The sequence below is a fragment of the Geotrypetes seraphini genome, chromosome 1 (assembly GCF_902459505.1).
Source record: "Geotrypetes seraphini chromosome 1, aGeoSer1.1, whole genome shotgun sequence".
Classification (NCBI taxonomy): domain Eukaryota; kingdom Metazoa; phylum Chordata; class Amphibia; order Gymnophiona; family Dermophiidae; genus Geotrypetes; species Geotrypetes seraphini.
This window is the reverse complement of record NC_047084.1, coordinates 220752817-220765623: the sequence shown is the minus strand read 5'-3', so window position 1 is coordinate 220765623 and position 12807 is coordinate 220752817. Positions and strand designations below refer to the sequence as shown.

The 12807-nt window shown below is 42.3% G+C and overlaps 1 protein-coding gene across 2 annotated transcripts in view; it reads right to left on the bottom strand.

Annotated features, from left to right (window-relative positions):
* Window positions 1-12807, bottom strand: part of BEND4 (BEN domain containing 4) — an 86697-nt gene that overhangs the window by 18814 nt on the left and 55076 nt on the right. The window contains exon 4 of one of the 2 annotated variants that reach the window (XM_033946463.1): window positions 3251-3420. In XM_033946463.1, the coding sequence (XP_033802354.1) occupies window positions 3251-3420 (170 nt within the window). Of the gene's footprint in view, window positions 1-3179; window positions 3421-12807 lie in introns of both variants that reach the window. The other variant, XM_033946453.1, reaches the window with a different exon arrangement.

Here is a 12807-nt window from a genome sequence, read left to right as displayed (position 1 = left end):
TAGCTTTTTTCCCTCTTTCTTCCCCCCCCCTGCTTCTAGCATCTGGCTCACCTGCCAGTCCTTCCCTTTCTTTCCTGCTGTGGGTTTTTCTTTCCGACTTCATCCCCTTGGCCCAGAATCCTTTTCCCTTTCACTCCCTCCTTCCAATTTGAGCCGGGAACACTAGCGATCGCACGGTCCCCGCAGCCACTACCTGCCTGCCCAATCGATCCTAGTGTTTAGCCAGCTCTCTCCCTTCTCCTCACCTTAGTTTATAGGTTTTCTTTTTCGGCGACCTGCACGCTTTCCCAAAGAGCCGCGCATGCGCGGCTGCTCAGTGTTCAATCTTCTGCTCTGCTGCAACTTCCTGTTTCCGGTTGCGTCAGAGCAGAAGATCGAAACTGAGCAGCAGCGGGTGCGCGGCTCTCTGATAGCGTGCGGGTCGCCGAAAAAGAAAATCTACAAACTAAGGTGAGGAGAAGGGAGAGAGCTGGCTAAACACTAGAATCGATTGGGCAGGCGGGTGTGAGCTGCGGGGACCGCGCGATCCTTCATGCCTCACTGCGGGGACAAGACCATTCACCGCCCCGCGGGTGGTGAATGGCCTTGTCCCCGTCGCCGCAGCGACTGCTAGTTTTCTTCCCCGTTTTCGGCGGGTGACCCGCGGCTAAAATGCGGTGGCCGCGGGTAAACCGCCACCGTGTCATTCTCTAATTCCAATCTTAGGGTTGGTTAGGTTGGCTGGTGCAATGATGTGACGATTATACTGCTGCTTACTGGGTGATTATAATTTACTGAGCACTCACACTTTTATATTTAATAATTTTTTTTAGTATTTGGTGAGATTTTTCTTTTTTGTTTTGAGATGTATATCTTACCATAACACCCTTATAATTTATGATGAGCTCCCCAAATCCTACTATACCTACATATCTACCACCCTAATAGCCCCTATGGCTGCAAGTAGCACCTATATGCAGTATAGTAGGGATGGGCTTATACTTGATACAATAGATGTTGTGGTTAGAGTGCTCTTTGGGCCTGGTTCCTCCTATGGTTCACTAGCCTAACCATCAAGTAACTACATACCTGAAGCTCTACTAGGTTTCTCCATACCAGATGCTGCTGTTCTAGAGCCAAGTATGTACCTTTTTTTTTCTCAAGATGGCGCCAGGTCATAAGTGGTGGTGCATCCCTCTCTTATTTCTTTTATTTTGAATTTATTTTCATTTTTCTCTAAAATCTTTCACTAACTTTAATCGTTAACTTTTCCTTTTGTTTCTAGCACAATTCTTACTTTTATTGCCTTAACAGCGATTTAATTTTTTTAGTGTATTCCATCGTGTGTGACCATTAGTTCTATGGCCTAACGGAATTCTACCTACATTTTTGCTGGATGATTTTTCTCATCAGTCCTCTGATATTTGGTGGTGTGTTGTGGCGATGGAGGGCAGTGACGGGGAGATCGATGTTCCCTCTGTGTGGCTTGCCAGGGTGAGAGCGGTGCATTGTGGAGGATGTGCGCCGACAGAGGAGGCAGCCCTTGGTGACACTCAGCTTGCCGGGGAGGGCACATTCATTCTGCCTCAGATCCAGCCCTCTGGGTTGGAGGACCCTGTAGTGATAGGAGAAACCTTTCAGCCTTCTTCTCCAGCTGTAAGGTGACCTGTTCCGATTCTCTCGATCTCTGCCTGGTGGTGTGGTTTGGCAGGGTTCGGGATGATGGCATTGGGTCTTCTCTACTGGTTTCACCCCCTGCCCGATGCTGAAGAACTGCCAGATGGAGCTGAAAATAGAGTAGCGGAGGCCCTTGACCAAAATCTTTATCATAGTAAACAGCTTACTTTGATAAAGATTTTAATCCACTGATACTCAAGTCCAGCTGATTATCACGTTCTTTTCTAACATTATTTGTGTCTTCATAGCATAGCTTTTTGTTAACCGCATTGAACTTATGGTTATGCGGTCTATATTATGTTATATTGCACACAGCCGGAGATTCTGACTAATCGGCCCTGTTGGGAGCGGCTGACCATTGGGCTCTGCAGCTGCTCTTCAACCAGTGACGGCAATTTTGATTCGTCTCCATCCATGTCATCTGGAGTCCAGGGTCTGATGTAGGCCATTCTCCTATCCATTGGGAGCAGAGACGGTTGGCTGGAGTCTATGGGGCTTGGCATCAGGAGATCATCTGTGAGCGGATCACTGGACTTGATAGACCTAAGGTCTGATCCGGAGATGGGAGTTCTTATGACAGACAGGGAGATTCTGTGTGCTGTACTTCCATATGGTTTATCCAGTTTCAATGTTAATAATTTCTCCTTGTTGTATTCTTTTGTACACCGCCTTGAATCGAAAGGTATATGCATGTTTTCTAAATAAAAAATGTTATGTTTTTGTTCTCATTTTTGTGTGGTGGAAGGGGGGGGTCAGTGAGCACTGGGGGAGTGTGGGGGGATCTTACCTTGATGCATGCAGGGACTATCTGGCCAGTTTGGGCATCTTTGTGACACTTTGACACTTAACAGGTCTAGTTCTGAAAGACTAAATTCCATCCAGGATGTCTTGCAAAGTGTTCGATTATCACTGCAAGATATCCAAGTCTACCGTGCCCTTATGCATGTCCAAAGCCCACCCATAATACACCACCACCATGCCCATCTCAAGCTTTGGATGCACAGAGGCTGGGACACCGTGCTAGACATCTAGAAAGGCAGTTTCGATTATTGGTATTTGGACGTCTTGGCAATTAGCACATTCAAGTGCCAATTTAGGATGCTTTTTGGATGTTTATATTTTTTGATTATGATCCCCTTATTGTTGTGAAAGGCAATTTTGTCCAGGTGCTGAATAATATATTCAGGGCCGAATCAAATATGAATATTTGGTACAGTCCTAATAGGTATGTCTCTAGGGAAGAGAAAGTTGAGAATAAGACCTGGTGGACAACCACTTGCATTGGGATGGTATGTAAAATTCCATTTTGCACCCCCACCCCCACCATGGAGGAAGCCAATATAACCCAACCTGAAAAAAATCCTTTATATTTAAAAATGCAAAATACAAAGAAACATAAGTTTGGACAGACAGCATGGGTCTTCCAATCTCAAACATCAAACTGTAAAACAGAATATTTATTACAGTATAAGGAAATGCAATGTAAGGACACATTGTGCACACTGAGCGAAAAGATGCAGTACCTCTGAGACATGTTACTTTTACTGGATCCAGAGGACGTCTTTCAGGCCCTGTGTCTCCTGACTGCACTGACCTTTTCCTTTTCCCAAGGCCGCACGAGTACTTAAGCTCATCGGTTGTGAAAACAAATCTGATGAGATATCGCAGCAGTCGCCTTCCATCTTTCTTTGAGGAATTGACAGCCTCGTCCCACTGCTTACTTGTAATATACACAGGGTAGTTGTTCAGCAGCAGTTTGCTTCCCTGCCAAAAAAAAAAAAAAAAAAAGATTGAACATGCATTTTATGTGGTATCACTTTTATACTCTAAGCCTACAAAGGCTTTTCTCGTCACTGAGCAGAGCATATTTCCAATGAGCCACTGGCTTGATTTAGCACTGGCCAGGGAAAGAAATAGTCACAACTGGTTTAACTTGAAAATTCACAAACTCACTAACAAAATGATAATACCCAAATCACTAATCAGGTTTAAAAATCTAATATCGAAGCTTGCTCCGTTAAATGCTGACAATGAAACACGTAGTGAAGTAATTGCTTATTCTGAGAGCTGGCACTAATAAATTACATTTGCATTTCTATAACAAGAACCGATGAGGTATGATGAACACCTTTGAAAGGGAAGCTATTTATAACTTGCACTTTAGCAGGTAGGTTAATGTGTCAAGATCCAGCGACTGTAAACACTGTTTAAATATAACCTGTTGCCTGCCTTTTTATCCTTTAAAAGTCTAATAAATGTTTGAAGAGTGCATGATCAGAGGGCCCTTCATGTGAGCTGACAGCTAAGAAATTCAGAATGCACTTTTATGATCTATTTTAACACCTTTATTGCTTTCGTTATTGAACATCTCTAAAACTTGAGAGAAGCTACACATTACCGTGGGAGATATACAGAAATCAAATAAAAAGTGAAATCTTTAAACATTAAAAAGGTCATTAACAGTGATGCAGCAACACATACATTAGTCCAAATTATAATGTTACATAAATATCACTGTGTAAACTTAAATCTTCTTTCATTTATAAACCAAATTTATGAGATATATAAAATTGCAGGGCTATATTTATTGCAGTGGGATTAATTGCATGAATTCTGGTAGCAAACATACCACTTACACTACACAGAGTCTTTTGTAACTGTGTAATATCTTATCGGGTCTGGTTACCTATAAAAACACTACAGTCCAACAAAAATTAACCAGTCTACAATTTCCTTTCTAATATATGCAAAGGTAAAATGTCAAGCAAGGAGTAAATGATAGGTATCCAAGTGGACTAATATAGCAACCACATTATTGCTTAATATCTAAAATAGTGTTTTTCAACCCAGTCCTGAGGGACCATCTAGCCACTAGGTTTTTCAAGTTATCCACAATGAATATGCCTGAGAGATATTTCCATGCAATAGAGAAGTGCATGCTAATACATCTCATGCATATTCATTGTGGATATCCTGAAAAACTGGCTGACAGGGGACTAGAGAATGACAGGGGACAAATTTGTCCCTCTCCCCGCCGGGATCTATTTCTATTCCCATCCCGTCCCTACGAGTTCTGTCCCTGCCCCACCCCTGCAAGCTCTGTCGTCATCTCCACAAGCCTCAAACACTTTAAAGTCATAAGTGTTCGAGGCTTGTGCAGATGAGGACAGAGCTTGTAGGGATGGGACAGGCTCCATCGGGGGTAACCTTTTAAGGGATGGGACAGGAACAGAACTTGCGGGGACAGAACATGGATGGAGATGGATCCCGCAGGGACAGAGACAAATTTGTCCCCATGTCATTCTCTATTGAAAACCACAAATTTGCACAGAAAGTGAAGTTTGTTCCCTTGTAACTGGTAAACATAAGCTAATCACATATGTAGGCGATGTTAGTAAAAGCATAGAGTTATGGAAGGTGCTCTGGCTACTGCTAAAAATTGGAGGTGACTCTTCTGCATTCACCATGGAGCAATATAGAGGCATTACAATAATCTCTCTTATTTTCCATTCCTTTCCTAATAATTCTTAGCATCCTGTTCTCTTAGGTTTCCGCAGCTGGTGTCATGATTGCAGTTGTTCTGGTCTTGCTGCGTCTGAATAAGCTCAGCATGATGGCTGAAAACGTTGGTTCTACTTATCCAGATGTGGCAACCATGTCATATCCTGTTTGCTTTTTGGCCACCATCACCGCACTTTAGGCAGAAGATTTCAGTGTAGTCTATGATGCCCACCTAGATCTTTTTCTTGGGTGCTAAGGTAGATTCTAGCATCAAATAAGTGTGAATTGGATTACTGCCTAACTGTGAATTGGATTATTCTTCCCAACGTGTATCAGTTTGCATTTGTCCACATTAATTTCATCTGCCATGTAGATGCCCAGTCTTCTAATTTCCTAAGGTCTTCCTGCAATTTTTCACAGTCTGCATGCAGCATGACCCTTTTATAAAACATCATGAATATGCTGATCTAGATGTCCCAAATTCAACCTTGAGATCCTATAAAACAGCAGCAGCAAATTTTTTTTTTTTTTAAATCCAGCTTTTTATATCCATCATTTCACAATCATCATACTAATCGCATGTCTAACAAAAGAAAACATTTTCCTATAATTGATTTGGAAAATTCTAGCATTTACCTTAGGGAAATTTTACTAAGGGCTCCTTTTACGAAGGTGCACTAGCTTTTTTAGCGCACGCACAAAATTAGCACGCGCTAGCTGAAAAACTACCACCTGCTTAAAAGGAGGCGCTAAAACCGCTAGCGCACCTTTGTAAAAGGAGCTCTAATAGTTTTTGCCAAGTGAGAGAGAATACTTCCAACATCAGTTAGGAATTCTGGCACCAATTTCAAGAAATACTTTGGACATACTCTTGTGATTTATGAGCTGGCCATGTGAATAATTTCTTGATAGTGTGGTGCAAATGCCTTCAGAGGTATTTGAGAAATGGGAGCAGCATTTCAATGAACTCTTGTTTTCCCCAAGCAGTGCTGATGGGAATTCATTTAGTGCAAATCAGTAACGAGTACTTTGCTCTTTTTTACAAAACTTTTCAGACAAGCTATGGGACGCACACTTTTCAAAAGCTGCACAAGATTTAACTGTGAAGGAAGGAACATTTCCATACCAGACGGTGCATCAAAACCAAGTTTCATTTTATGGACTTTATTCTAGTTACAAACAATTTTGCCAATAAGAAATCTTCATTCAAAACCAAAGTGAGAGCCTATTATTAAATTTTAATCTTCTGACTGAGGTGTCCAATATCAGACTAGTATTTGTTGGCAGGGTGAGGATGAGCTATTTAATTCATCACAATTGCAGCTATTTTGGAATGTTAAGTTTATTTATTAGCATAATCTTGGAAAATATATGACTTCATATATTCTGTCTCCCTTAGTATAAAAGGTTAATAAAAAGATTTAAATTTAATTTTGTTCATGAACTTAAGAGGAACTTCATTTCATTTCTTGGTCTTAAGTGTTGATACACAACCACAAACGCACAATGAGGCTGATTCTGTAACCAGAGTGATGTGGCAGGCAACCAGTGGCACCTAGAAATGCCGAAGGCCGGTGCCACCCCTCAACATGCCTACTTCCAGGCTTCGGCCACTAGGCACCATGGACTCAGGCCACTGATGGGAATGGATGCTTGGTGAGCGAGCTCCGGTGAAAATGATAGAAAAATCGAGGAAATCATCATTAAATCATACCTAATTCTCTGTGGGGAAGGGCAGGAGAGTCAGGGCAGAGAGCAGGAGATCGGGGCAGAGAAGCAGGGCGGCAGAAAGCAGGGCAGTAACAAAGGACCTGAGCGACTGGTCCTCAGCAGTCGCTTATTTTTTGATTGGTCAGCCTGCCTACATTTGAATGCCGTTCCCCCTCATTTGCATGTGCGGAGTGGAGGATGATCAGGACAGAGGTTAGTGAACCGGATCGGAGGAAAATCGGGTTGCAAAGAGGTCACTAAGTGCTCGGGACTTGATCAGTGGGCTTAGTGAATCTAGTCCTTGGCACGGCAATTCTTGTGTGTGCTTCTATTGGCTTTCCTTACAAAGGTTATAAATGCCATAAAATTACTGCTAAAAAGCTCACACACAAAAAATCCACAGAATGCAAGCCATTGGTCTATCCTATAAATATTACCAGTCCTGTTCAGCAGATTGCATGTTTGATGCTGCCCAAAAGCAGCACACTCTGAAGAAAAAAAAAACCAAAAACTGGGAAGAAAAAAAAAAGGCATAAAGGCAACTGCGAAGATGCATCGCAGATGTGGGTAGAGTCTGTAACCATCTTGTAATTTCATTTATTAAAGTCAGCTACTACCGGATATATGAGTGCCCAAGCAACCAACAGGAAAGTGATCCATCATGTCATAGGTGCACATGCAAACAGCGCATCTCATTGGGTGAAGACATCTGATTTAATTAGTAGATGAACTGTTCTAGTATTATCATTCTTAGTCATAACGTAAATTCAATATCTTGGTGCAGGCTGGCTCAACTGCACAGCACTTGATTTTATATATGTACCTAATAACATTCTGCCAGTATTTTACCCATCAATGAATTCATGATACAGTATTTGTTTATTTTCACTAATATTTAAAAGCCACATGAAGATACCACAGAGATATGTACTGAAATATACTGTAAAAGTGCTCTCAAAGAAACTGAAGAGGGGAGCGAGTGCACTAATACCCATTATAAGAGGTCCTATGAAAAGACAGAATTTACCATACCATGGAAAGGCAAAAAGACAACAAAAAGCATGGCTATTTGAGTCAGTCTTCAAATCTGGCCATCCCTACCTATCACTTGCTCCTGAATCTGCCCTTATGTTCTTTCACCCTTCTTCTCTTTTTAGGTCTCTTCTATTGCTTTCCCCTCATTGTTTCTTCTCAGATTATGACATAACTTTTTTTCTCTCATTTTACAATTTTGATTTTCACAAACCACTCAGTAGTGCATATCAAGCCATTATAAATAAATAAATACATTTTATTCTCCTCCTATGATCTCTTCTTTCTTTCAAGGTGTCACTGAATTCACATCTGCATTGAACAAATTATTTGGCACCCCCCCCCCCCCAAAAAAAAAAAAAAACAAGGCTTTGTGGGGAAAATAGTATAAGAAGCAGGAAAGGAGCCATCTATAGCCATACTATCTCTCCTCCATCTTAGCAAGATACTCTGAGGTTGAGGTTGATGTAATATGAAGCAAAGTCCTGTGCATTTTATACCACATGGCTGTGTCAGTTATTGGAAGGATTTTTGCATATGCAAAAAAACACACAAACTATGTGCACACATGTGAGCACACTGCTATGAACATTCTGTTTTAAACTTTAGTAAGCTTAAATAACAAGCATGCATTTGTCGAAAACAGTACACAGGTAAATCAAGGGAAATATAATATATAAAAGAAATAAAAAGTGTGTTAAATATTGGGGAGACCAAAATGAAAGCCCCCAAAAAGGATGCAGATACCAATAATCAACTTTGAAAAGATAAAAATATCCTAGCAAATCACAATTCAAGTCCAGCCCTTAACTCTTACGCCATCAGGGATCTAGAATCCAGGAAAAACTAACCCCCTGTTTTACTAAGGTGTGCTGTACTAAAACGCTTAGCACACCTTTGTAAAAGGAGCCCTATAATTCCAATGATTAAAAAAAAAAAAAAAAAAAAAAGACAGATTATACATTATTATATCTAAGCAAACTTCCACAAGGATATCTAATCACAAAGAATCCCTCACCCCCACCCCAAAGCAGCTGTATACAATTTCTCTCTCTGGATCAGGTAAGCCAACTCAGTTAAGGAAACAACCAAACTTCAGCACCCATATATAGAGCCTGGCATTTCTTGAACAAGCAAAATAATGTGATCACAAGCCTGTACAAAGTACAGCCACATAAAAGGTTCTCCCTAAGATGCTCATCAATTACAGACCTCTCGAAAAAAGGCAAGGCGTATGAACTATCTGCAGACTGCTTCAGTTTTGGGAACCTACCAACTCCTCTTTTCTCTTGAGACAGGGAAAGCAGGTAGTAAAACTGGAATATGGTAGTGGAGGGAGGAGGAAATATCACCTTCAGGGATATTTATACTGGTATATTTGAAAAGTAGCGACAGAGGGAACGTGCTACCGAGGTAAAGAGCGGCCTGCGAGGTTCACTACAGCCGGCCAGTGAACTTCAGCAGGCTGCTTTGAAGAGGAGCAGCAGCGGTGGCAGCGGTTCGTGCCGGTGGGCCAGAAGACACCAGGAAGCCAGGATGGAGGGAGGGTAAGAACAGGCATGCACAACAGGGGCAGGGGGAGAGGAAAAGGGGGCTGCTTTGAGGGGTGTGATGGGGGGGCAGACAGCAATCATGCTTTGCTCTGGGGGAACAGAAGGGGGCCACGGAGCAGGCAGGCATGGCACAACAGGGGGCAGGGGGAGAGAGAAAGGGGGTACTTTGGGGTGAGGGGTGTGCTGAGGGGCAGACAGCAATCATGTAGCCCATGCTGGTAAGAAGTGGAGGGGGAGAGGGAAAGGGGGCTGCTTTAGAGGGAGGGGTGCGCTGGGGGGCAGACAGCAATCATGCTTTGCTCTGGGAGGGGGGGACAGAAGGGGGCCACGGAGAGACAGGCAGGCATGGCACAACAGAGAAATCAGGCAGGCAGGGGGCCAGGGAGACGGACAGGCAGAAAGACAGACAGTCAGGGGGCCAGGGAGAGACACAGACAGAAAGAATGACAGACAGACAGCGTCCAAGGAAAGAGAGACAAAGAAAAAAAAATAGACAGACAGACATCTACTCTAGCATGTAACGGGCTTAAACACTAGTCTGTAATATACAATTAACAGGCTACAATTTGAACTAGATTTACCATAATTACAGTGCAAGTTTACGATATAAATTTTCATCCTAACTTGACACATATCAGGGTGTCTAATACTAATATACATAATATACAGTTTACAAGTTACAATTCGCCATAGTTATCTTTACAGTGCAAGTTTTCCAATGCAAGTTTTATCCTAACTTGACATACTTAAGACAGTGTACAGGTTAAATTTGCCATAGTTACAGTGCAGGATTTTTCAATACAAGTTTTTCTAACATGACACATACTGAGATCTGGTACCAATATACATTTCTTTGTAATCCATTGGTCATGGGCAGGGGAGTTAAGGGAAGAGGTATGTTTTTATTGCTTTCCTAAAGTTGAGGAGTCCTTCAAGGGATCTGATCTGTGAGGGCAGCCAATTCCAGTGGCTCGGTATGAAATGGGAGTAGGAACGTCGTTTGGCAGTTTACAGTTGAAGGATATGCATGCAACACTCGACCCTAATGTGCCCAGCAATTTTAGGCTGTCTCCAATCTACCCTTTGTCTCCAAGCAATTACTCTCCTTCATCGAAGAACAAGGAGCCACCTTCCAATCAGGATTCAGGAAATTCCACAGTAATGAAACCATCCTTCTAGACATCATCTTGCCCTGTATCGGTAACATGGAATATTGCTACTCCTTGGGTTTTGGCCAGGTACTAGTTACCTGGATTGGCCACCGTGAGAATGGGCTACTGGGCTTAATGGACCATTGGTCTGATCCAGTAAGGCTTTTCTTTCTTTTTTTTAAATTCTTTATTAATTTTCAAAACTACAACAGTGCAATACAACCAATGCAACCCATAGTAAAATAATAAAAGCACATTCATCTTTCTCATGTTCATAATCATCCATTTTCCTCCCCCCACCCACCCACCCCTTCACCCAAACAATTATCATTCCGTATAACACAAACATATATCATCGTAAATATCCTATCTATTTTGAACAATGATATGTTCACACCCATCCCAATTATAAATATTCAAAAATCAATCAATTTATGACATAAGAATCCCTCTCCTCCCCCCTGCTATTCCCCACTAAGGCTATTCTTATGCTCTTATCGATGACTGCTGGAAACTCATGGACAAGGGTAATGTGTCCTTTTGGTGCTTCTAGATCTCAGCGCGGCATTTGACACTATTGACCATTCTCGCTTCATTTAACAACTCTCTGAAATTGGTATCCGAGACACTGTGCTACAGTGGTTCTCCTTGTTCCTGGAAAACAGATCCCAAATGTTCTGCTCAACGACAAGCTATCAAAACCGAAACCAATCAAATATGGTGTTCCACAGGGGGCTCTACTAATCCCCCTATTATTCAATCTCTATATTAGTCCTGTCCTAAACATAGCCCGCAAATATCAAATACAGATTCACTCCTTTGCGGTTGACATCCAACTGTACCTACCGCTAGAAGAAGCCCGTGACATCCAGATTGAGAAACTCCTAAACTGCCTTTCAGAAATCAAAAACTGGATGTCCGTAAATAAACATCAACTAAATGCCTCCAAGACAGAACTCCTTTGGATCCACAAAGAACGCTGTGCCCGTCCCTTGCTGTGCTGGGACACGACTACTCTAACTGCAAAAGACCAAGTGCGCAGCCTAGGAATACTCCTTGACAGCAACCTGTCACTCTCCGACCATATCTCTCAGGTTGTATCTTCCTCATTTTACTACCTGCAAGAACTCAAAAAAAAAATAAGGAACTACTTTTCAGAGTCTGACTTTGCACTAGTACTCTCCCACATGGATTACTGCAATGCACTATTCAATGGTCTCACAGCAAAGAATATACGACTGCTCCAGTGTGTTCAAACCGCAGCAATCAAGCTTCTAAGAAACCTCCGTGCCCTTGACCCTGTCTCCCAGGCGCTAGCGTTGGCTCACTGGCTGCCTGTAGCTAACCGTGTCTTCAAAGGCCTGCTGCTAGCGTTCAAATCCTTGCATGACATGGCGCCGGGTTATGTAATGGCTAAACTTCCTCCATATGTGCCAAACCGGTCCCTCCACTCCCAGGATGAAATACGCCTTAAAACGCCCCCTGGTCGTACTCTTCAACTACATGCTACGGGTATGGGAAAAATTTATAGACTTAAGAGTTGTACTACTTGCAAATCTATGGGAGTGGTTTATGTCATCATATGTCCCTGCTGATTGATGTATGTGGGATGTACTACGTGTCAGATACGGACCAGATTGGCTGAACATAAAAGTAGACTTTTACATGAAGTTACATCTGCCCCAATGGTTACTCACTGTTTGGAGAAAGCACATGAATTTTGTGATCTAAGGTGGTTAGTCCTGGAACAAATACCAACAACTTGGGTAGGTGACAAAAGTGCCTACCTTCAATTATGGGAGCAATTTTGGATTATTGAATTGGACACTGTTTACCCTATAGGACTGAATGACACTATTGAATGGAGTGCTCTGTTGTAAGTCCCGTATGTTTGATTGTTTGTCAATTCGTTGTTCATAAAGTTTTCTATTTGGAGACGCAGCGCACAGCTGTTTTTAAATTGCCCTGCGTCTTTCTTCCATTCCATCTCACCAGTAGCGGTTTACAACCTTGCGGCATGCCATATATTTTTTCTAAAACTATGTCCTTTACAACTCCTGAAGAAGGGTTCCACCTGAAACTGGACCAGTCGAGCTAAGCTATATTTGGCATCCTTGTTATGCCTTGTTTGTTGAGAACATTGGACAAGATCATACTGGTCAGCCACCGCAGATAAGTCCTTCTCTGCACTGGTTTTAATCTTT